The 27,168-nt window shown below is 35.6% G+C and overlaps 1 protein-coding gene across 2 annotated transcripts in view; it reads left to right on the forward strand.

The window, feature by feature from the left end:
* LOC149580169 (metal tolerance protein 5-like) overlaps positions 1-27,168 on the forward strand; it is a 182,637-nt gene that overhangs the window by 105,849 nt on the left and 49,620 nt on the right. For both annotated transcript variants that reach the window (XM_089789873.1, XM_089789866.1), the window contains exons 4-5: positions 24,932-25,012; positions 26,078-26,311. In XM_089789873.1, coding sequence (XP_089645999.1) covers positions 24,932-25,012; positions 26,078-26,311 — 315 coding nt within the window. The remainder of the gene's footprint in view (positions 1-24,931; positions 25,013-26,077; positions 26,312-27,168) is intronic.

A 27,168-nucleotide genomic window follows, 5' to 3' on the forward strand; every position in this document is an offset into this window, starting at 1 on the left:
TTAATTTAGATATGAAAATCCATTTGTTACAAATATCATATATTGTTATTCTAGAGACCAATAGTCAAATGTGATATCAAAATGGTGAATATCATATATTGATATTCTGGAGACCATTGTCTTATTGAGTACATGATGAATATCAAGTGTTGATATTCTGGAGACCATTACTTAGAGTTTTGATGAATATCATATGTTGATATTTTGAAGGCTAATACCTTGATATCATATGTGATATCAAAATGGTGGATATCTTTTGATCAAAGGTATCCTTAAAATTTTCCATACCTAATATTACCATGGTATAATACATTTCCTGTGTTTATCCTCCCTAGCGAAGAGGGAGTGTTGATGTTTTGGTAGCTTTAGTAGGATAAACCTATGAGATCAAAGAGAAATTAATATAATTACAATGATTCATATATATATAATTAAGTTTGCCATTATATTAATTATATTGATGAATAGACATGTCCCATGAAGGGACATGTCTCTTCTCTTGGTTAATTCCTCATACAAATTCAAGAGGACATTGTTATTTGGAAAGTACATACCAAACATTATGGCAGTGCTACTACATTTGCAGCCCTCCTAAGAAAAACAACACTATTAAGAAAATTAATTATGGATTCATAGGATTAGTCTCTCAGGGCTCAAGCCTTGGGTGCCCATCTTCCATTAGGGCCACTTGATGAGATAGTTGAGAAGGCTCCAACTATTCCTTTTCTTTCCTCTCCACCAATTCCTTCTCTTGCAAGATCACCCAAACATGTAGCTACACCACCTAATTTTCCTCAAGATTTCATCCAATCTTAACTTTAATGATGACGATCCTATTGGATTTTCTGCTTTTGATGTCGGCACTTTTTCTCTCTGGCATAAATGGTGGGAAAAGACAATTGATGATCTTCATGATGATGAGCTCATTTGATTCTATAAATCTTCTCATGGCCAACATTCACAACATGTATGAATCTCAAACATACAGAGAGGAAAAAGGGATACCTAAGTGGGAAGAATCTATGAAGACTAAGCATCATAGTCTTAATAAATAACACTGGATTTTTGTCAAATCTTCCCCATTAGATGCAAATGGGTCCACAAAGTCAAATACAAGGGTGGTGGTATTTATTAAGGCTTGTCTTGTTGTCAAAGTCTTCTCTTAGCGTGAAGGAAATGTCAGTGAGGAGATCTTTGTTTTGACAACAAAGATGAGCACCATCAAATTAGTCCTAGCCATGACAGTTCACTGTGGTTGGAAGGTCCATCAAATGGATGTCAAGAGTGCCTTCCTCAATGGTGACTTACAAGAAGATGTGTACATAATGCAACCTCCTAGATTCAAGGTTGCCAATAAAGAACATAAGGTACCTAAATTGGTAAAAGCACTGTATGGTCTCAAACAAGCTTCTTGGGCATGGTACATGAAAATTGATTAGTACCTCATAGATCAGGGTTGCCAAAGGAGTGCTGACTCAACTTTGTATGTCAAGACTACCGGCATTGACATCAACCTTTTGGTTAATAGTATTGATCCTAAATGAAGATCCTCTAGGTCTACACACGCACAACTAATATGGCAGTAATATCAAATGAAACCAAGATCTCCAAACCAAGAAGATACGAAACCACCAACAAACAATCATGAACTAATTTTACACCACCACATCATCACCAGTAGAAGCTCCCACCAAAAGTGCATAGAAGCTATCTATGACATCATGATAAAAGCATCTTCTAGGAATCAACCAAGGGCTCGCAACATCAAAGAACTCAAAGCTAGCGGTCATGAGCTCCCCAAAAGAAATCATGATCCTCATTGAAGAAGATATGCAAACATAACTAAATTAGGAATCCAATCAAATGATCATCAATCAAAGAATATGCAATCCAATCATGTCATTCTTAAGTTCCTAAACACAAAATCTCCATGACACCATGATTAAATCCACGAAACAAGCCTCCAACTCTCATTGTGTCCAACCGATTATCATAACATAGTCAACAATCTCCTCCGCCATGACCGTACCTAGTAACATGATGCAAAAGCATCCTGGGTGTAATGATATGCCATACATGCAAACAAGGGATCTCAAAAATCAACAATACCCCCCCAAAAACCATTTTTCAAAATTTTCCAATATGGCCCCAAAAACTATTTTTCATTGTTTTACAACCACCAAAATACTGACATATACCAGGCATATAATTACTGGGCAGCAAATATTCAAAAAAGTATTAAATAACATAAGAAATGTTATTTGAAATACTCAATAAATATAATATACATTTGGCAGAAAAAAATTATTGTTTGTTTTGTTAAAAACACATGCTTGTCTTATGTGGGCTAGCACCCACAGTAGGTCCGGATGGTACCCTCCCAACAATGCCTTTGTCCTATGTTGGTACTGATGTTACCACTGTCAGCAGTGGTATTGCTGACAGACAGTACCCTGTTACAGACTTTGCAAACACATATGAGGTCAAGGGTGGTGACAAATCCTCGCCCAATATGTTTATTTTAAATTTTCAACAAGCCTGAACAAGATTTTCAAAAATGCAGATTTATAATTTATAATTTTCTCTGACAGTGACCACTTTGACATTCCGTATGGCCGAATGGACTAAAAAAATTTCAAACAAGAACCACTGTCACCAAATTAATAAAAATATTATGTATCAAAATTTGTAATATGACCTCCCTGAACACAACCATAAGGTCTGTTTTGTCCCATCGAGTTAAATCTAAAACCTCACACCCAAAACCCTCACATAAATGCACATCCAAGGAAACTCTTTTGAAGCATTTTTTTATAAAATCATATCCGCAGAACCCCTCAAATCTACAACCCCCAAAGCTGCAACAAACCCGCATAGCTTGCATTGTCCTTTCAAGCATTACATGGATTCAACAACTAAGGCTATATGACCAAAACTATGGCTTTGATACCACTTGTAAGGAAACTCGCAGCCAATATCATGACAATTTCCACATAATCCATATCGCTGTATAAACAATAAGTACTCAGAATCCACACGCAAGAGAATAGACAACATACTCACAAAAGTGACACAAGATATATTCTAGGAAAACCATCACGAGGGAAAACCCCAACCTCCAAAAGCATCTATCATCCACGTATTCTTCATAAATGTGTCCATTAGAATACACCATGAAAGCCTTCGAAGCCCCAAACATAAACAATAACTCCATGTGAATAAACAATCAACCACACATCCCATGTCACACTTTCAATCTCCACAAATGCTAACTTGGCATACCTTAATAGCTACCCTTGTGATTGCTTTTTATAGAAACAAGCTCCCACAAAACTAATAAGTGATATTACATAAACCACGTGCTACCTAACCCCATTGACGCACATTCAATATTGGGTACTTTATTTAATCATTTCCCCGATATTAAATAATTAGATAAAATATTATTACAATGTTATAATACAACTCATCAAGTGGTCTCAAGAATATCTTCAAGGAATCTCTACATGTTCCACATCCATCTAGGTTCTCCTAGGTATAACATCCACGTGATAAAATAAATATTACAATTATATGCATTATTTCTCAAGGTGTACAACACACTATTTTCCCATGAAGTAATCAAAGTTGAGAAGAGTTGTGTGAACGTTTGATTGCGCTTTTTTCCAAGTGTCTTATTATGAAGCTTTGGCCAAAGTGATGCAATAGTTTGCTTGCATCCAATCAGTTAATTGTGTTCTAGTTGCATAGCACAATCAAGATGGTCATACATAGTTGGAAGGTCTTCTATAGTTGTATGGTTGACTAGAAATTTGAAGAACACTACACCAAAACTTGGATGAAACTCCTTGACAACTCCCTTGTCTATAATGTTCCATTCTAGCGTTTCCTTATGAAGTCCTGTAGTATGTTTTAGGTAGTCTTGTCGTATGCTTAAGGTAGTCTGGTTGTGTGCTCTAGATAGTATCCCTTAGTGCTTCAGGTGGCCAGTGCTTTAGGTAGTTCTCCCTCATTGCTTCGGGTGGCTAGTGCTTTAGGTAGTACGGTATTATCTTGATGGTCGTACGGTAGAGTGTAAGTGATGGTATGGTGGATGCCTGAAGGATGTATGGTTCCCCCTTGGAGGCCATACGGTAGTGTGGTGGCCGTACGGTGGAATGCCACTATGACCGTACGTGATGGAGGTGCAACGGCCGTATGGTGCGGGGAGAAGACAAGTACTACATTATGATAGCAGCAGTACAGTTACGGAGTTGTCCAAGTCATACAGTTGTAGTACGGAAGATGCACTTCATGATGTCGGGAATGGATGATGTACGGATAGAGGAATGCTGAGTTATGTAACTATAAATTTATAGATCCGAATTCATCAATAAACCAAATAAGAATGGAGATTGGACACAAATATCCTTCAATTAATATTTTCAATAAGATGGTGCTCTTATTTGCCAGATCCGAGCGAAGTATTACATGCAACGGAATAGGGTGAGAGTTGAATCCCACCAAAACCGAACAAGCCAAGTAGGAAGATCTTTCACTTCTGAAATGGTGAACAATAGAGAATCCCAACGGGAATTTGTAGTAAAAATTAAATAATCAAAATGCATATTTACAACTACATATTGTTGATGTCAGTTTTGTACCACTACATAACATATAGCAATTGAACACTTGATATGGGATATCAAACACTCAATTCCTCTCTTGAAAAGTTAATACTCATGAAGACATGAGAAAAACTCCAATGTTCTTTACACCTATGGATACTAACTCAGTTATATCAATGTGATTTGTTGGAAATCATGTAGGTGGTCTTACGTTGTTCATTCAAGGATGACTTCGGTTTTGGGACGATGGTGATGATTTTTGTATGAGTGCCAAATAATGTTGATGGTGGTAATGATGGAGGGTATGTGGTCAAATGACTTATTCCTTCCTAACTTTCTAGAATGAAATCCGATTACTCAACTACTTGCTATTTACTCTTACTCTATGAATGGAAAGACTAGCAAATGGACGGGGATCAAATCTGATGAAAGCTAACCAACAGCTCTACCTCCATAAATGCAATGATTCAAGGGAAAAGACTAGTTTACCATGCAAGGCTTCCCAACAAGCCACTAGGATACTAGTGGCCTAGTTATAGATCCCTATCAAACATCCACTAATATCACCATGCAACTATCCATCTACTCTTACTCTTACTTAGCAACTTCTTGAAATAAATTCTACTTTAATAGATTCAAAGGAAATCTAATTCTAACTATTGGAAGTAGAAACCATGCAATAACACCAAATATTCTTAATCACCATGCAAGTCACAACAATGATAAAGAGAGGCAATTTTGGTATTATCTTAGCAACAATTTTCTTCAACCCTTTACAAATGAGAACAAATGGCCTTATATAGAGGTCAAAATTACAACTAACTATAGAGATTAGGGGGCAAAACTAACAATCTGGATTGGATCTTAGAAACCCTAATTAGGGTTGCTACCCCATCGGCCAATGAAAAGACACCACCTCATCAATGGACCAATGAAAAAAAAGGAAAAGTGGCAACCAATGAGAAGGCACCAAAATGGTAGCCAATCAGAATCAGACACCTATACTACCCAAGAAGAAGAAGAATTTGCCACTTGGGCTTTCATCAAATGGTCTTCTAATATAGTTCTACCCCTTTCTTTCACCTTTTTAGCCAAAGCAATGAATTTGGCTAGCTTGTCGGTGACTTCCTTCATAGGAGGGAAAAGTGCATATTTCATCTTGAGCTCAGCTGAATTCATCATGTTGCTCACTACTTGCAGTGTTTTCTCATGATCCTTCTCATATTCTTTTGCGTATCCAATAAAGGCATTGAGGGAGGCAAAGGTGCCCAAATGTTTCTTCTTGATGGCAACCTTTCCCAACTCATCCAATCTTGATTCAAATTCTGTCTCATTGGCGTTCTCCTCTTGTCCACTTGAATTATCCCTTTGGTCTATAGCCTCAAATATTTTCAAATCACTTCCTCCAAATTTGCTCTTCCTTGAAGTTTACTCTTCCTTGAGATTCACTTTTCAATTTTCACCGCCTCTAAATCAAATAAAAGAGGTAGGACTCCATATAGAATTGCTTTTGATTTTGCATGGTCCTAAGTTGCAACTCTAAATTCTCACTTATAATCCTAGCCCAGAGTTGCATGGACATGGGTACGGTATCGGGTACGGGTACAGCCAATTTTTGAGACCTCTTATTTGCGAACAACAAATACAACATTCTTAAAACACACACACACACACACACACACACACACACACACACACATATATATATAAAATTATACATATAAACAAATTTTCATAGTCATTAAAGAAGTTTTTCATTATAATGAAAGCAATATGAACACATAATTGCGACATATTCCAAAATACTATAGTTAGATATAGTTTTATTAGTAAAATGAAATTCAAATACAAAAATAGTTTGGTAGAATCACATGCTATCAAAAATATCATTACCGTTCTCTTGAAACTCGAGATCTAGATCATCAAGCTTCTCTAAAGAGTTAGGATAGCTGGATTGAGTACGACCACCACCTAGACTCTCAGAACCCATTGACGATTCAGCGAAGGGCCCTCTGACCATGTTAGAATTCTCAACATTGAGGTTGAGATGTGTCAATGCATTTATGGATACATCAATGTCACTTATCTCAAGTTGTACATCCCAAAGTCTATTAGGTCCTTTGATGTAGTCTATGGAGGAATGTGACAATAGATGAAGATTAGAGTGCACATAAACAAGGTCCTCTGCTTTGCTGGCTCCCAACCTATTTCATTTCATAGAATGGATAAAGCCATATGTACTCCAATTCCTCTTAGATGTAGAAGAACTAGAAACCTGCAATAAAAGAGTTTTTTATTATAATTTACAAGTTACAATTACAAAGACACAAACAATCAAAAGCATTTGAAATAAGAAATAATTCTTATTAGAATAATTAGAATAAAATCAATCCTATGATAGAAGCTTGATTGCTAGCTTTTGCAAATGTGTAGTCATGGCACCATGGAAGTTCCACCACTTTGTAGGATCCATTTCTTTTCTATCTGCCATTGCATCAACATATGCATAAGTTCCATTAGAGGAAGCAAATGTCCCAAACTCATCTCGAATCTCCACAGCAACTCTAGGATCTGTAAACATTTTCTTGAAAGCTTTGTTATATTCTTCAACAACCTCAACATCCCTATTTGGTGCTGTCCTATTTGGCAGTGCTAACATATCAGCATGGTAGTACTTAGGGTTTAAACATATGCCAAAAGTTTCAATGGAGTTGTCATTTTATCCCATCTTTTTTTTATTACATCATATATTTGCTTATAAAAAAATTTAGAGGGATCTTGCTCTTTTTCTATAATAATATCTCTAACTTGCTCCACCATTGTATCTATGCAATCATAGATGTCACCTAATATTGGCTTATCAGTATCACATTGACGGATCAAGGTGTATATTGACTTAGTGAAAGATAGTAAATAATCTATTTGCGCCTACCAATCCTCATCAAAAATTAACCTCCTGACATTATTTGCTCTATCTACTTGTGATTGTCTCCATACTGCCCAAATGTCACTAATCACCATACTTTTCAAAGCTTGTTTGACATCAACAAGCCTTTTGAGAACAATGTAGTGTGTGGCAAAGTGTGTCTCAACCACCTTCAATAAATAAAAAAACATTCTAAAACCATATAAATCTTAAATACATTTCAATAAGAAAACAAATTGAATATTTTTGAGACAAGACATTTACCCTTAACAACTCTAGCTTAGTGAATTGTTTGCAAATGGCCTGTGACATGTGATGATTACAAATAAACATTTGAATCTCTTTGGCTTCTTCATAAATCTTTTGTATCCATTGAATTTTGCCAATTTTTTGTAGCATCAAATTCAAAGAATGAACTACACAAGGAGTCCACCAAATTTTTGGATATCTTGCCTCCACGACCAACCTAGCTGCTCTGCATACTTTTGCATTATTTGTGATCACTTGAACAACACTTTTTGGCCCCACAGATTCAATTGCTTGAATTAGAATGTTGGCAATAAACTGTGTATCTTTCTCTTTAGCATTGCATTCCACTACTCTCAAAAACATTGCCACCTTTGGGCTCGTTGCAACCACATTGATTAATGGCCTATCTCTAGCATCCTTCCATCCATCACAAATGATGGAAACTCTTGAAATTTTCCATGAATCTCAAATCACTTGCAACTGTCTATCAATAATCTCTTTTTCTTTAATCAAAAGAGTAGTACGAACCTTCTCATACCCTGGGCTTTTGTATCCTTTTGGAGCTTCATTAATAGACCTAACCATCTCGTGCCAATATGGCGAGAGAATCACATTAAATGAAATTCCATTCACATATAAACGTGCAATACTCTGATCGGCATCCTCTCGACTTTGCAAATGAAATGCCTTTTGAAGAGGTCCTAAATTATGCCTCTTGTCACCAGTAGATGTTCCTGAAGTTGGATGCAAAGGAGGTCTATTGAGACTTGACCTTTGTGTTGATTTTAAAACTTCACTATTAGCTTCATCCTCTTCTTTGTGGTACTTTGGAATCTTCTCACGTGACAATCTCTTCCCTAGTTGACCATCAACCTTTGGACTAGGACACACTTCACATCCTGTACCTTTTATGTGACAGAGGTGTCCACGAATGTCATGTCCCCTCTTCTAGCTCAGTCTAGCAGACACATGTGAGTCAACTTATTATGGGGTCTTGTAGGCTGATAGGGTTGGATAGAGACCCAATATGATTATTCAATGTTGGGGACTTGATGTTCTGGTAGTTATTGATCAATTGGGAGACGTTCCTTGTTTTTAGAAGGCAATTCCTACTTTTTAGGAGGTATGATCTTGCCCAGGGTTGGGTCTCCATGAGATTACTCTTTGGGTTCAGTTTCAAAGGGATAGGGCTTGTTTCCTAAATTTTACGAGCATCCCTAGATTTTAGGGATGAGACTGCCAGTGGATCCTTGATTTCCGACTTAAAGTCACAAATAGGTGACAGGATGATTTTATGGTTTGTGATGTCAGTTGGGCATTTTGTGGCTATTTGGGTTATATTTTTAATATTTCCTAAGTTAGCGTTTAATAATTAAATAAGGCTAAGTTATTAGCCATTTTGGAGTAATAAGGGGTTTTTGGCCTCATCTGGATGCGCATCCTATGGTGTGATAGCTCGTTGGAAAGGTCTCGAAATTCTCTAAATCTTTCTCTTTGGTCTCAGGGCAATTCAGTGAACAGATTTTTGTCTATGAGGAAAAAGGTCAATTTCTAGTAACATGACCACTTTAAAATAAGAAATTATAACACTTTCACTATCCAACGCCACTTGGAGACACTTAGGGTTCGATTTGCAATTGAGAGGGGTTATAAGGAGATAGAAGCTTCATTCTAAGATCATCTTTTGCATATTTAACAACTTGTTTATGAATTTTCTCTGAATGGGTGATTTCTAGTTTGGGATGCAAACCCCAGGTTAGTGATTGGCTAGGACGTAGCCCTCAACAATCTTTGGCACCAAATCTCTTAGGCATTGTGCTTGGTGATTAAAGATAGAGGCATCAATTCTCATTGGGGTTTCAACATGGCATATCATCTTTCCAGTTGGGATGTGGTTCATTGCAGCCTGTGGGACGCCATTTGTAGTAGATACACCATGTGGTGTATAGAGTATTGCTTGTATTCACCTCCAAATGTATGCTGGATTCAAGAGTAATCTTCACCTTCTAGTTTGACATCAAATTTGTATGTGAGCTTTGGGAAATGCTTTGGATTTATTGCTTGGCTCTATAATTTAGACAAATTTGCTTGGTACGGTTTGCAATAATTCTAATTTTTACTTAATACTTATTTATTTTAATGTTGTTTCATGGTTGCTGTTCCCTATTCCTTTCTATGTTATAAAACCATCAAAAACAAACAAACCTTTCTGCACTTCTGTCTAGTTTTGCAAGAAAACATAAATAAACAAGAAAACAGATTTAAAAATATAAAATTACAACAGATCAGCAGAAGAGATCCATCAGAGATCTTTTAGTGGTATCAGAGCTTACATCCTGCTAGCTTGTAGGGTTTGTAAGAAATTGTTACAACAGATTTCAACATCTGGGTATTGGATAAAAAGTTTTGATAATTCATTTCAGAATCTGGGTACTGGCTAAAAAGTTTTGCTAATTCATTTTGGCATCTGGGTATTGCATAAAAAGTTTTGATAATTCATTTTGGCATCTGGGTATTGGATCAAAAGTTTTGATAATTCATATTAGCATCTTGTTAGTCACTAGTTGGTGGATTGAATACAAATCTATGCATCCAAGAGCTGAGATACACTGATTTTATACGTGCAGGAGAGCTCAACTTGAGCAAGGGTTTGGAATAGACTAGGAACCTATTATGGTAGAAGAACAAGTGGGCGGCACAGGGAATTAGGATGATGAACAGAGAGAGATGGTGTAGACCCTATTCACTACTCAGCCTGGGATAGCTCGGGCTTTAGACAGATTTCAAGATACCTTGGAGTGTTTGGAGATGGGTGGACACAGAGGCAGGCGAAGTAGATCAATTTCAGTGGGTGGTAGTCAGTGCAGCCATTAGTCCCATTCTTCAGTTGGGAGCTCCCTTCATTCCTCTAGGCGGCATCGCCATCGTACACCTACTATGAATAGACCATTGCTTCCTTAGTTCATACCAGGTGAATGACCAGCAGAGGTGGAACCACCAGAGGTGGGGTTCCAGGAGTCAGTTTTGGCAGCCACAGCTGAGTGGAGAGCTCTACCCCCTGAGATTAGGGATGTCTTCCCTCTTCCCCAGTATTGTGCACAGTGTAGAGATACAGCTAGGTTTAGTGGAAATCGTGGTTATAGACCACTACCGTAGCAACAGAACTATGACCTCAATAGAGCTACTAGGAAGATCACATTGGCTACATATAATGGCTTAGGAGATACGAGTGCACGAGCTTGGGTTCACAAGCTGGATATATATCTTTCATTATGGCCCATGCCTGAGTGAGAGGCTATTCAGTTTGTTGTGTTGCATTTGGAGGGCATTGCCTATAATTGGTGGCACCATGGATTGGTTACCCAAGATCACGCCTTAGTACATTCCTATGCTGAGTTCACTGAGCAACTCATTACATGGTTTGGCCGTAAGTATACAGAACTTTACTATAGAGAGTTGGCTCATCTGAGACAACCTAGTAATGCAGAAGCTTATATTAATGAGTTCCAGCGCATTGCAGTTATGGTACCTGATATGACATAGAAGTGTAGTGTGATGCTATTCATTGAGGGATTGTAGGACAGGGTTAAGGGATTGGTTCGTGCTTTCTAGCCGGCCACTCTTAAGGATGCTATTGATGTGACATTGAGATTGGACACCACTGCTACCTCTTATTAGACTGATAAGAAACCATCAGGGAATATAAAGGCACCATAGAGACCTCCTTTACAGGCTAAGGACAGGCCACCTCCACCTCCCAAAGTAGACCTGGATTCTAGAAATGAACTAAGGAGAAGGAAATTATGTTTTTCTTGTAAGGAGCCATGGGTACCGGGACATAGGTGCCTTGGGCAGGGAAAGGCACATCTTATTGAGGTCATATTAGACGTGGACGATGAGGAGGTTTGGGATATAAATGACAAAGATGATGGTGTCCAAATTGAGCTCGAAAATGCTGAGGTAGCAATCGCAACATAGGGGATTATTGCTACGTTGTCAGGTGCATCAATGATTCACCTCTTCTACATCTCGGGTATGATCCATGGGCATACTGTGTATTGTTTGATGGACAGTGGGTCTACACATAATTTTATAAATACAAGAATGGTAGATTGATGTGGTTTGCAAGCACAGAATTTTCCAAGAATTGATGTGACTGTGGCCAATGGTCTTACTCTGGTCTTACTCTGCAATGCGTCAAGGGTATCCTACAGTTGAGCATAGGCATGAAGGGATACACCTTGATAGATGACTTTTACATGTGTGATCTAGGGGGCACGGATATAGTTTTGGGTGTATAGTGGTTGCAATACTTGGAGAGATACAACCAAGATTTCAAGAAGAGACAATTGGAGTTTATGGTGGGGAGAAGGAAGATCGTGCTCAAGGCATGCTCACTTCCGTCTCAGGGTGGATCAGCTAGGAGTATGATTACTGATTAAGACTCAGATAGTAACAGTGATTTGATCATAACCCCATGTCCCTCAATATCTCAACACATAGGAGCGGGTGCCTTAGATTTGCCACGGAGATTGTATGAGGTTTGGGACGGGTTGCATAACAGAACTATTTTGGGATTGGCTAATAGTCTGAATTTTGATAGGAGGGCAGGATGGACATTTGTTTGGATTCTTGGGCGCAAGGGTATTTAGGGGTGGATACTCTACTATGATGATGTGATCTACTTCATTTCTACACCTTACAGTGGGCAGTATGTTTATCCTGACGAGACACTATAGGTTTGGGGTCGATCAGTGCTCTATATTTGGATTGCTTGGGATAGTGGAGGATTAGTGTTGTATTGCTTGTGGGCAAGCATCTCCGAGAGGGAAGGATTGTCATGTCCCCTCTTTTAGCTTAGTCTACCAGAGACATGTGAGTCAGCTTATTATGGGGTCTTGTAGGCTGATAGGGTTTGATAGAGACCCAATATGGTTATTCAGTGTTGGGGACTTGATGTTTTGGCAATTATTGATCAATTGGGAGATGTTCCTTATTTTTAGGACGCAGTTCCTACTTTTTAGTAGGTATGATCTTGCCCAGGGTTGGGTCTCCATGAGATTACTCTTTGAATTCAGTTTGAGAGGGATAGGACTTGTTTCCTAAATTTTAGGAGCATCCCTAGATTTTAGGAATGAGATTGCCAGTGGATCCTTTATTTTCGACTTCAGTCACAGACTGGTGACATGATGATTTTATAGTTTGTGATGTCAGTTGGGCATTTTGTGGCTACTTGGGTTATATTTTTAATATTTCCTAAGTTAGTGTTTAATAATTAAATAAGGCTAAGTTATTAGCCATTTTAGAGTAATAAGGGGTTTTTGGCCTCATCTAGATGCGCATCCTATGGTGTGATAGCTCGTTGGAAAGGTCTCGAAATTCTCTAAATCTTTCTCTTTGGTCTTAAGGCAATTCAGTGAATAGATTTTTGTCTATGAGGAAAAAGGTCATTTTCTAGTAACATGACCACTTTAAAATAAGAAATTATAACACTTTCACTACCCAATGCCACTTGGAGAGACTTAGGGTTCAATTTGCAATTGAGAGGGGTTATAAGGAGATAGAAGCTTTATTCTAAGATCATCTTTTGCATATTTGACAACTTGTTTATGAATTTGTTCTGAATGGGCGATTTCTAGTCTGGGATGCAAACCCCAGGTTAGTTATTGGCTGGGACATAGCCCTCAGCAATCTTTGGCACTGAATCTCTTAGGCATTGTGCGTGGTGATTAAGGATAGACACATCAATTCTCATTGGGGTTTGAACGTGGCATATCATCTTTCCAGTTGGGACGTGGTTCATTGCAGCTTGTGGGATGCCATTTGCAAAAGATACACCATGTGGTGTGTAGAGTATTGCTTGTATTTACCTCCAAATGTATGCTGGATTCAAGAACAATCTTCACTTTCTAGTTTGACATCAAATTTGTATGTGAGCTTTGGGAAATGCATTGGATTTATTGCTTGGCTCTATAATTCAGACAAATCTGCCTAGTATAGTTTGCAATAATTCTGATTTTTATTGAATACTTATTTATTTCAGCATTGTTTCATGGTTTTTGTTCCCTATTCCTTTCTATGTTATAAAACCATAAAAAACAAACAAAACTTTCTGCACTTCTGTCTAGTTTTGCAAGAAAATATAAATAAATAGGGAAATAGATTTAAAAATATAAAATTACAACAGATGAACAGAAGAGATCCATCAGGGATCTTTCAACGAACCCTAGTATAAGAACCATTATAATCAATCAAACACTCATGACACCTACATTTAAAACCTCCACCGCCTTGAAATTTCTCGATGATGGTTACATGTTTCCATAATGGATATTTAGCATTTGGTTTGATCCACTTGTCATTTTCTGATGCTCTAACATTTGTTGACGATGACGCCATGATTAGGATCTTGAAAAATATAAAAAATTAGTAAAATTATGAAATCAAAACAAATTTACATTAAGCTATAAAACACAAATTTCAAATTAATATAATAATTTATAAAATGATTAAATAAAATATGTGCAATAATTTTTATTTCAAATTTAATTTTACAACAATATAACTTTGAAACTTAAATCTAAATTATTTATTAATTAAAAATAAATTAAATATGCTCATAATATTAATTAATTTCGTCGAAATATAAATTTAATATTCAAATGGTAACTCTACAATCTAAAACAATTATTAGGCTTTATGAATTATTAAATAATATTACTGTAATTAATAATACTATTTAATATTTATTAATTTTTACAAAGTTTAAATTTTAATAATTATAATTGTAATTTTAATTTTATTTTATTTTAAATACTAAATAATATTAATTTATAAAAATAAAACTATTAAATTTTATATTTATTTATATTTGTAAAATAAAACTTAGAAATGTAATTTGAACTAAAAAAAAAAATTTAAAATCATTAACATATAAACATTGAACAAACATTAAAAAAATCGAACATAAAACAATTAGGAGTTACAGATTTTGTATTGATTATTGCGATAAACCGTGCAAAGATGGAGGCCACGCACAGGAGAAATCAAGCTGGAGCAGACCACACGCAGGAGAAATCAAGTTGGAGCAGACGCAAAACGCCGATATTCGATTTGTTATTTGAACGTTTGATCTGTCAATCGCTTGAGGCCCAAGGGGTTTATTTATAAATACATAGGTTTTTTTTTTCCCAGCGATTATGGCATATTTTTAGATTTTTCCTAGCGAGTACGGCAGTCTGGTGGATATTTCTTTAAATCGACATGGAAAAAATGACATTCTATAAGAAATTCGGCTCCAACTTTTTGGAAATTTGTTTTCACCATTTTTGGCACGGGTTTAAAATGGCATCTTTCCAAAAATGGGCAGAAATGATTTTCCCTCCTATTTGCTCCTTTTCTTCTCTATATTCGTATCAGATACGACAATACACGTGTTAGAGGTCGGGGGGTTGCGTTTCCAGTAACCCTGCCCTAGCCCAATCAAATCTTCTCTTTCCATTTTCATTTTCATCAATAAAATAATACATCTAGTTTTCGAATTGCATTACTTGGGCTAAGCCCATGATCTGGTTGAGAAGCACAATGAGATCACCATACTTTGATTTGAAATCCGACTTGGTGAGCTTTGATGACCTGGTAACTCCCTTTTTGCCTTTGTGTAAGCAATTCTACTTTAGATGAATGAAGCCAACCTCCTGATTACCCTGAAATAACTTAGCTGCTTGATCCATCATTATCACTGTCATGCTTTTATACTGGGGAATATTAAATTCTTCTTCGACCACTTTTTCGCTGATGTTGGCCAACACTCTTTTCCCTTCATAAAAAATGATGGACTTGGTAACAATATCAAATTGAGATGCACACTCCATTACCAATTCCGAACAAGGCAAGGTAGGAGGGAAAGCCGCCGCATGTACAATTCCGCTTTTGTAGATCTTCTTTGCCATGGGGGATTGTCCTTCCTTCAATCTGTACTTCAACTGTATCATGTTCACTGTACCAATATTGGTATCACTTATCCGCCTTACTTTCGAGAAGGTGGTCTTAGGCATCATGTCTTCCTTGTCCTTTTTGGTATTCATGCCCTTTGGGTTCTTGCTTGCACTAACATCTACCATCTTAAACACTTATATCTGCCCCTTCGTTCTAAATGATATGGACTACACTTATCAATCTCCAACCTTCTTTCTATTGATGGAATCTAGCTTATTTCTGCCTCGCCAAGTCTTATCTCTACACTTATCAATCTCCAACCATTATTTCTGCCTCACCAAGTCTTATCTCTATACTTATCAATCTAGCTTATTTCTGCCTCGCCAAGTCTTATCTCTACACTTATCAATCGCCAAGTCTTATATCTACACTTATCAATCTCCAACCTTCTTTCTATCGATGGAATCTAGCTTATTTCTGCCTCTTCGTTACCTTAGGATGGACTACACTTATATCTCTCAACTTCAACCTAGGGTGGTCTAGCTTATTTCTGCCACTCCAAGTGTCCTATTATGAAATTTACATTTATCTCTCCAAACTTCAACCTATCAATGGAATGATGAAGTGGTGGATGATGAATGTAAGAAGAATATAAGAGAAACAAACTAAGCAAGAACAAGGAATAGAATCCACCTTTAAACCAATCTTCGCCTCTAAAAATGAATAGAATTTACGTTAAATCTGCCTTTACCAATAATTGGGCCCTCTTCAAATTCGGATCAGATTTTGGAAATTTCTAGCCTCCTTGCAAATAGTGATGCCCTAGCAAAAATCAGAATTTTGACCTACTTGAAATTGCCCACATTTGCCAAAATCAAACCCTTGGATCACATGGCCTCCTCACCAAAAAAATTGCCCAACTCTAGAAATTGAAATCACAGCCTTTGGAAAGAAAATTGGACCTTAGAAAATTGTCCAAGCAAGAAAATTTTCAGATCTGCCTCAAAAAATTGCCTAAGGGAGAAATTAAGATGGAAGAAAAGAAATGCCACCAAGCAAGGAAAAATCTGCCTAAGAAAATTGCTTAAATCTGCAAGCTGCCCTTCTAGAGAAAAATCGCTCAACACATGAGGAGGAAGATGGAATGAGGAGATGAGAGAGGGGGGAGCCCCTCTTATACCAAAATTTTCATGTCTCTCCAAGTTGGCCGACTTGCCCTAGAGGACAGCAAATTAAATTAGTGCCTTATTAATGGCCCAAATTTAAACGCCATGTTAAATTACTTAGCTCAAAGTGAAATTAGCCCATTTAATTACTAGTTGTGATCAAAAATTGCAAAATAAAACAAGGAAAGCCTAGGAGATGCCAAAATTTTCATTTAAAAACATTTTAGCAATTAAAATATCATTAAAATTGAATTTAACAAGCTAAATTTTATTTTCAATTTTAATTTACCAATCTCTTTCAACATTTAAAAATCTTCTAAGCAATATTTCAACCAATTTAATGAGATTTTGCAATTTAATCCACTTTCAATTTTGCAACGCAATTTTAATTTTTAACCAAAATAAATCATTTTTCTAGCATTCAAAATCAGTTTTCCAATTTTAATTTCACTATAAAAAATTTCTCTTCACCAAAAAATCAAGATTTTCCAAAACAATTAAATCTAAAAAATTTCATTTTGAAAATGTTCAAGTCTATACAATTATTTCCAATTTCCAAAATTTGTTTGAGTCCAAAATTTTGCAAATTTATCCTGCCAAATATTGTTCTAACTATTGAAAAATGTTGTCTTTGAAATCGTTTGGCCTAAGGATAAAATTATATGTTCCAGAAAATCAAGTTTCGCACCAGGTGAAAAAATAAATCCAATCACATCTCTCTTGGCTTTGAAGGCATCCTAAGTGTAAAATTTTGGACAACTCCAAAAAACTTGCTAAGGCAACCAAAAAAAGGGGGTCCCCAAAATTTTGGGGCGATGATGTGAAAACTTCACAACACATACAAGCTGTGCTTAAATACCCGTCAAGGAAAACCTTTCTGCGGGTGTACAAAGATAGCCGACAGCAAAACTTGCCAATGGAAACTAAAATAAAAATAGGTCCAAGATATATTAAATCAATCGGAACCACAAATACAAATAATAACTTGAGCCCATATTAATTAATTATAGTAACTAATTAAAGGTTCTTTTATTATATTATTTAAATTTTGGGACTAGTTAATTAATTAATTAAATTAAATTATTATATTCAAATTTGGGGACATGACATTGTCTATATTCTTGTGAAGGGTAGGGCCACTCGTGTGACACATCCCTCCTACAGATAACTTGCGGAGGCTTGTGATATAGATAATTTTATCCAATTACAGTAGTTTCTAAACTCAATCTTTTGCATTGTTTACTCAATTATGTAATTGGAAGAATTTTAGTGATGCAATGATTCACATTGGTATGTTTTGAAAAGTTTATTAGAAAGTTGAAGATTTCTCATATGATTATTTACAATGATGTGTAATTCAGTCTCCTTATGTCAGTAAAGAATACTGTTGCACATCCTGCCATCCTTTTCCATCAAATTCCTAATATGGTTGGCTGTTGGAAATATGCCATGAAATGGATTCAATACATTTAGGATAATTATTTTCAAAAGGGATTATTCATGATCAAAATCACAATTACAATTTCAATGCATAATCATTTACAATATTTCCTAAATTTACTTCCCATTTTATAATTTATTTATAGGATACTCTTTGCAAATGAAATGTATTGTTGGCATTGTTTTTTTTAAATTGTTGGAATTGTTACTTTTGGGCAAAAAACAAGTATATCCCAAAAGGGAACTGTTACTTAATTATAACACATGCTAAAATTCATTTCTAAACAATGATCAAATGAAAGTAAACTACACATTTTTATTGCATTCAGCTGATGTTCTACTGCTAAATCATAGTTCATTCAGAGCGAAAAAATGGAGAAAATGTCCTTTGTAATATTCGTCATAGTATACAACTCATATTTACAAAACTGAAATAAAATGAATTCTGAAAGTAAATACCAGCCACACAATTGACCGTGAGAGTGGTCCCTAGAACTATTGATACATATTCCTACTCTATGGAAGTACATAGCATAAAAGAAAGAGAATAGAGTAAAGAGGGTCATAGGGCACTAGTCATTGCCTGTAATGACTGGTCGTTTTGCATTTGTCTAATCCTGCCTGTATGCTGCCCTGAACCATATTTCCTCCAAGTCTCCCAATCCTGCATACATCAATGAAGATGTTAGATCCAACGGACCTAAGCAATGATGGAACATCTCACCTCATGCATAAACCTCTAAGCTATTGTCATGTAGTGGATTTCCATAAAATAAGAACATCTACCAACAGCAGTCAAGGCAAGCAATCACCAAAATTTTTATTAGAAACATGTTTGTTTCTTGTGCAGTGTCCTATCTCTAATAAGTATGTAGATATAACTGTGGGCTTTCACGAGGGTTATTGAGCCCGGTGTGCCTATAAGATATATAAACTAAGAAGATGATCAGAATAGTAAACAAAAGTATAAAGGGACATATTCAGTTATGAAACCATTTACTTCTACAGCCAAGTGGAATTACTGCAAGTTTTATACAATCAAACATCAAAGGGATAAGCTATTTAACTTGAAACCTTTTGTTTCAGAATATAAAATGGCAATGAATGCTACAGCTACAAACAAGAAGATGTAATAATTGCAAGCTACATGATTGTCAAGTGTTGCAACAGGAATAGAGAGAGGCTTCAGCATGTAAAAGATGAAATAAAGAGATTCAGAATTTACAGGAAGAACAGAGGAATCTGTAATTCAAGCATAGAAGTAATAGAATATCACCAGGATGGTAGAAGTATGCAACTACTGGAAGGCAAAAAAGAAAAATATCTGGAAATGAATGTAGCAAATTTACAACACCAGGGGAAGGAATAGCACTTCAATGCTGATTCAGAAAGGTATTCATTCATAACGCTTTTTACAATCACATTGCAACAATATTCATACATCATATAAGTGAAGATGGAAAGGTGACCAGAAGGAGTTTGCGGCTTTCATCAAGATACAAGAGATTCACACCTGGCAAGTAATAATGGGGATTTGCAGCAACAAGTGTTGATTAGAGAGCACAAGTAAGATAGCAACGTTTTAGAATCATGCAGCCAACTTCATATTTCAAACAAGAAAAAACTTTCAAAGAGAAAGGCAGCATTCATAGTTTTATGAGCAGCATGAATATCTACAGGAACAGTGTGTGGGATGTGATGAATGCTGAATCAAAGAAATGTGAATTTCTCAGAAAAGAAACAGATTTTGAAAGCTTAAGGTAAATACTAAAACTATCAAAATAATGATGTCAGATACTGAACAAATTGAAAAGAGTGTTACCTTAAAATCATTACATTGTTAACAAGTTTCATGAGTGGCTGAAACATGAATTACAGTACAAAGATGGTATTGGTTTTGTTAAACTGCAGGCTGCAAGTTTGTGTAAGTCTTTCAACTGGGGTGACTGGAATTTTGGAGAGAGTTTTAAGTTTGCAAGAGGAAAAGTGCAGAAGCCACAACTCCAGTGTTGATTCAGAAAAAAGGAAAATGTGATGATTTAGCGAACTGGCCGTGAAATGCTAACGTTAGATTCTGCAAATAATGACTTGATAATATTTTACCCTCATTATACCTCAATATTTTTCAGCAAATGGAGGAAAAGAAAGTCCATATTAAAAGAATTTATGGCTTTTCATTTAGTAACAGCAGATCAAATAATCATACAGAGAAGGGAAAATGTGACTGTTAAAAGCCGTTTTATTCTAAAATCTTTTAGTCTACAGGCAAAAAATTTCTACAGGCATAGAGAAAGGGAAATCAACACAAATACTTCAATCTTCATCTACAGGAAAATGAGGGAGAACTAGACCAGTTGCAGCTCATTAAAATTACATCAGCATTTTCTTCATAGGAACTAAAGCATATAGGGTGCTGTTTTTTCACAAGGTCAAGGAAAAAGAGTCAGTTAAAGGCATTTTCTATGGCTTTATAGAATACATAATGCTGGATGCACAAGAAGAAACCCTAGAAGAAATCCTTTTCAGTGCTGTAGCAAAACAAAGAGAGACCAAGTAAGAAGGTATAAATCATCCAAATGAAGGTTTGAAATCTTAATCTTCTTTTCCAGAAATACTCATGGACAGCAAACACTCATGCATCCACAACAAATAGGAAATGGTGATAGAGAAAACTGCAAGTTGGTCAATAAGAACAACTTACAGCTGTTTAAAGAGATCTCAGAATTTTGTTCAACCCAGCAAAAACTTCAGCTACGACAAGTAAGAAAGACTCCAGCCGTATTCTTTCCACAAACAGAGCCAAGTCAACATATGAACAATGTCAATATAAGAGTAGATCCAAATATCTAGCGGCGACTAAGAAGAAAGCCAAATATTGGCGTCCAAATGCAACAAACAGAGCCATGTTTTTCTCATAAAAACACCTAATAGCGGCATCAACCCAGCAAAAAACCCGAGTCATGGCAAGATCACAGGAAAACACCTCCAAAACTCATGGCAGCATCAAGATAACTACAAATTTCAACCAAGAAAATCCCAGAGTTCTCCACCATGGCAGCTAGGGTTTTCTCAAACCCTTAGGGCCCATTTGGGAGCAGGAATACAAGTGGAATAGGCATATGTAAATACTTAAAATTTTGAATTCTTTGTTTGGATGCACCAAATCGGAATTGGAATACGAAATAAAATAGGAATACGTATTCCAATTTTGGCCCAAAAATGAGGTTTTGCAATTCCACCTAAATAGGTGGAATTAGAATACGTATTCCTATTCCAGTTTTATTTATTTTAGAAAACATAAATTTGTGGGTCTGTGAATTCCCATCAAATTTTGGCTGAAGCAAATAGAAAATAGGAATATGTACCCCCATTTTCTATTCCAGAATATGTATTCCAATTCCCATATTCCTATTCCCGCAGCCAAACGGGCCCTTATTTCTCCTCTTCTCTCTAGAATCGACTATAATGAAATGGATAATATGTTTTCGGTTTCTCTTTTTTCCTTAGCATATTATATTTCATAATTCATACTGATGTCAGGTCCGCCATGTATTTGTGGGAAAAGGATATGTTTTATGAAACATAATAATATATAACTTGTTCAATTTAAGTTGTATATTATTATGTTAAATAAACATTACCATTATTTTGTTACATGTTTTGAGAATGCAATTATTATTTTATAATTGATATTTTATAAATCAATTATTTAATAATAGTTTTGGTGCAACAAAATAATATGTCAGAGTGAGATTTGAATGGGAGTTATTTAAGTCTGTTGTTGACCAAGTGTTAAAATGGACAAGTGGCATTCTTTATGCCAAGATATGCTACAACTTGGAGTTAGTTTTGAGTGGTAAGTGGGAGACTTTATGTGATTTGTTAGTGATGGCTTAGTGTTAACGCCTAGTGTCCTAGTGGCTGTATGATGTCTGGAGTTTTACTAATGACTTTAAAGTCATTTTAGGAGTGATTACAGGTGTTTATGGAGTTCACTTTGAGTTGTCATTATAAAGACTTGGTGGAGGGAGAGTATGAGATAAAGAGGACACCTTTTTGGAGTTCCTAGAGCCTTTTTAGGAGCAGTTTTCTCTGATATCCGACCTGTAGCTCCCTAATTTTGAGGGAAGTTTGTTGGTTTGGAGTTTGATATATACTTCTCTTTTTGATAGTGAGGAGGTTCAGTTTTTGGGAGGAGGAGTCTTTGCCATTTTTAGGCATTGTGTTTATCATCCTACTATATCAGATTTGTAGCATTTATTTTCAGAGACTGACAGTTTATACAGCGTATTTTGGATCTATTTCTGGAGTTATACTTGTATGCTTTGATAGTAATTGATGTCATTTTCTTGTTTTTCTTTCTACAAACATTAAAATTATGTTTCATTCTGCATCTTTTATGATTTGAAGTACTATGCACATGTTAGGGATTATATCAAGTGTTTGAAAATATTGATTGTGATTAATTCCTTTTAATATTTTTACATTTTGAAGTTTCCTCTGAAATACTCATGTGAAAAGTATATAACCAAGAGGTGTATTTGTGTTCAGAATGCTGCAAGTTGTCAGATTGTGCTTGGAAAGATATTTGCTTCAGTCAAATTAATTGGTGCATCACCATTCTTTATTTGTGTAATATTTCAAGTCATTAGTACTTCTCTATCTCTTTCCCTCACAAGTTTTCCTTAGCTTTTGATAGTTAGGTGATTCATCACACAAAATCAGATAGGAACCAGCCTAGAACCCGGTGGTTTAGTCAGGTCATAGGATACCCACAACCTCCGATTGATCCCATGTTACTCCGAAATTGCTGAAAGTTCAAGTTCAACAGCAATAGGGTGCAAGATTTTGGAGTTAACAGGAACATTACATGTGGATATAGTATCCACATGTATCCAAGCCATATCCATATTGGATAAATGGTGGTACACAGTTGGGAAGGGGCATGGGTGTATAAGGCTACTTTTTTGAAAAATCTATCTTGCACTAAGAATAAGAACCTGATTGTTGAAGCTTTGGAAACATGGACATCAAAGCCAGGGATGGGCTTGTCAAGGGACACCATAATCTTTAAGGCATATTTTTTAAGTAAACAAAAAGAAACAAGGTCATATATGAAAAAAATATTGGAAATTATATTCAGAGATTTTGAAAACATTCATAAAGCATAAGCTCCAGCAACAAAAAAATTCTGAAATTCGTGGAGATAAGATGGAAACTGCTGGATAATTTTTTGTTGAAGTCTGTCAGATGGGAGTGTTTTGCAACCCTGGAGATAGGTTTCCATCCTATCACAAATATATAATGGGACCAAAAGAAAAACCTATTGTTTATCTGCAGGATAATTTTTTTTGGTTTTACTGGATGCAAGATCTTGTTGCTGTCTGGATTGGCTCTCAAGAGGGTTTCATTGCTTCCTTTTCAGGAATTGAATTTCTGTTTTGCATCTTTTGTTTCTTGAATTTAGTCAATATGTACCTTCTCTAGGAGAGATATTAAAGACCAAAATTATCTCCTGTAATAGTATTAGTGCAAGATGAGAAAGGGCCGTTATCAAGTTTTCATGGAGACAAAATATTAATTAGTTATATAAAATAGCTCTGCATTTCTATGCTGTAACAAGTTACAAAACATTAGACAAGTCCTGGGATCCATTGCTGATCTATGAAAGTCAGGTAGTTAAAAATCATTGCCATAAAGATCACTCAACTTTGGTCGTTGTGAATTAGTTGGTGGTAGTACACCTATAAAGTTGTCCTTATTATCTATGACATACTTCATGCTCTTTTAAGCTACTTGCCAGCATGTCAAACGCATTTCATTTCTTCTCTTGACCATGTGACTCCTTATTCTTTGGTTTCTTATTCACATGATAAGAGATCCCATGTAGCAGTGAAACACCTATATGGGAAACTTTTGGATAACAAAGCTCCAAAGTCCTAAGATGTGAGCGCTAATTCAGCCTTACATGTTTCGAATTGCATTTATGTGCTAACCCAGAGCCTTAGCAATGGGCATTTATAACATCTTTCGTTCTTCGAGTAATTTCATAGTACATATTAATATAACCTAAGATGATTTCTATTATTGACTAGCATAGAATATTATGTGTGATTTTTCTTTTGTAGTTTAGATTTTCCATTGCCATATTTGCTTATTGATGTACCATATTTCATAACAAGTTGAAAAAGTCTTATATAATTCTTTATGTATATTTACTTTTGATAAAAAAATTATGCTCATTATCTTTTTGTAATGGTCTGTATTTTTCATTTGAAGATTGATTGTTATGAATTGCATTTATGTGCTACTCTGGATTGCTAATAATGGGGATCAAGTTTAAGCTTAAGCATAGAATGATCTAACATCTCTGAGAATATTACATATCAATATAACCTAATATGAACTCTATTCTTGATTAGTGGAAGAGAGTGTAAGAAATTGTTTGTTTATAGTTTGGGTTATCCATTGCTATGCTTACTCATTGATGTGTGTATGTTCATATTCCTTTTATCGTGATCTGTATTCATTGTTCAAAGCATGAATGTTACTAACTGCCCAACATTTATTGAATGCTGATTCTTTGTAAAATTCTCCATGTGCAGGGAATTCTGGTTTTTTCTTCAGTTATGGCTACATTGGGACTGGCGATCTTGCTAGAGGCTGTTCGACAACTTATTTCAAAGGTAGATTTCCATTTTTATATGTATACCTTAGGAATGGGATATCTATTTTGATTTATGGTTTTTATGATAGTTTGACTTTGAACTTTCCACAAGCATACAGGATATTGGCTTATTGGATACTTGATTAGCTTTGTATTCCAAGAACTAATATGCAATATATTTCATTAACATAAGTATAACAAAGGTGCTATCTTGGGCTCTTAATTTAATTTCTTTGAGCAGAATTGTTTTATAAAATCAAAATGACATTTAATGCTATGGAAGCAATATTTTCTTTGTTAAATACAATGATCTCAGGTGCTTGTCAATATTTCTGACGATTAAAATCCCTTAATTGTTTTTGAATCTTTGATGAAATTATAGTATCATTGGCTTGAGCTCTGGCTTTCTGTTTCTACTGACAATCTGCAGGGAAATTCAAATGAAAAAAATATACATGGTTTGCCAGTGGATACTTGTTTAGCTTTGTATTCCAACAAATAATATGCAATACATTTCATTAACATAGCTAGAACCATAGGTGCTATCTTGGTCTCTTAATTTAATTCCTTTGAGTGGATTTGTTTTGTAAAATTAGAATGACATTTAATGCTATGGAAGCAATAGTTTCTTTGTTAAATACAATGATGTCAGGTTCTTGTCAATATTTCCGAGGATTAAAATCCATTAATTCTTTTTTAATCTTTGGTGAAATTATAGTATCATTGGCTTGAGCGCTTTCTGTTTCTATTGACAGTCTGCAGGTAAAATCAAATGAAAAAAATATACATGGTTTGCCAGTGATGCAAACTATATACAGGCCTATTTCCTTGTCCTAAAAGTTATGAGTTTTGTACTAGTTTGTTCTGACAATTATTCTGGAGCTATAAAATGTTTAGCTTAAATGTAACAATGTTCTGTAGATTATGCTTCTCTTCAGTCCCATGCATAATGCTTCTGGTTATTCTTTCTCATCTTCTTATGATCTTTCCAGCATTAGTGTATCATCTTTTCAACCAGTAAGGTAATTTGGCATATTACATATAAGTAATTCGCTTTTGTCAACTCTATTTCTAAATGGTACAGAACCAGGCTGTATTGCTAGAAGGAGACAGGTGGTACTGGGTCGTTGGAATTATGGTTTCAGTCACTGTTGTGAAGTTGTTCCTTGTAATCTATTGCCGTACTTTTACTAATGAGATTGTAAAGGCATATGCCCAAGATCATTTCTTTGATGTCATCACCAATTCAATTGGTCTCGTTGCTGCAGTACTTGCAAGGAAATTTTACTGGTGGATAGATCCAGTTGGAGCAATAGTGGTAAGCACTTTCCCAACCATTTAATTTTACTGCACCACATGATATTTCTCATTTTCTACAACAGTTGTAGAAAGTTTTTTCTAGCTTTCTTTTATGGTGTCAATATGTGTGGAAATCATGTTTGAGGAAAATCTATGTTAAATATTACTTCTTATTGGTTTTAGTATATGTATATCTCATTTTGAGAAACCATGAGTGCATACTGGGTTACATACTTGTAGTTTCTCTTCATTTTCATGAAACATACTCAGCAAGTTTGCCTGGAGACTGGTACTGGTAGTAGTGCATTTGTTTTCAATAATTGGAAATAAGGATACTTGGAGACACCATATAAGTTTAATACAATTTGTTAATTTTCTAAAATTAAAACTGTAAATATTATGAATTTGTGCTTTAAAACAGGAGTACTGTTAAAGTTTGACCTTTAAACACACAAATAAGAGTCAAAGATTAACAATAAATTAAAATATAGCATAAAAGTGTCATCTTTCATGACTTTTGGTTCAAGAGTTTATACTACATATTGAAATTAAGAGGAATGTTGTTGTACGCAGTCTAGTAGAGTAGGGATAGTACGTAGTTCTACCCTTGGGATCTAGGTGGATTGTGATGTTCATTTTGCTCCAGTATTGCTTGGTGACAAGCAATTTTAGGAAGGGAGGACTGTAATGCCCCCATTTTTAGCAGGTTCCTACAGTTGGCTTGGTCAATTCACCATTGCGACCCTTGTGAGCTGACAATGAGATTTGAGGGTCTTAGTGTGGGGGTTATAGGCTTTCCAACAACATATAGTGTGTTTTGGCTCCATTGAAGGACTTATTATTTATAGTAAGTCAAACTGTTGATTTTGATGAGCT

Source organism: Cupressus sempervirens, chromosome 1, assembly GCF_028749045.1.
Source record: "Cupressus sempervirens isolate cs-2001-9-10 chromosome 1, ASM2874904v1, whole genome shotgun sequence".
NCBI lineage: Eukaryota > Viridiplantae > Streptophyta > Pinopsida > Cupressales > Cupressaceae > Cupressus > Cupressus sempervirens.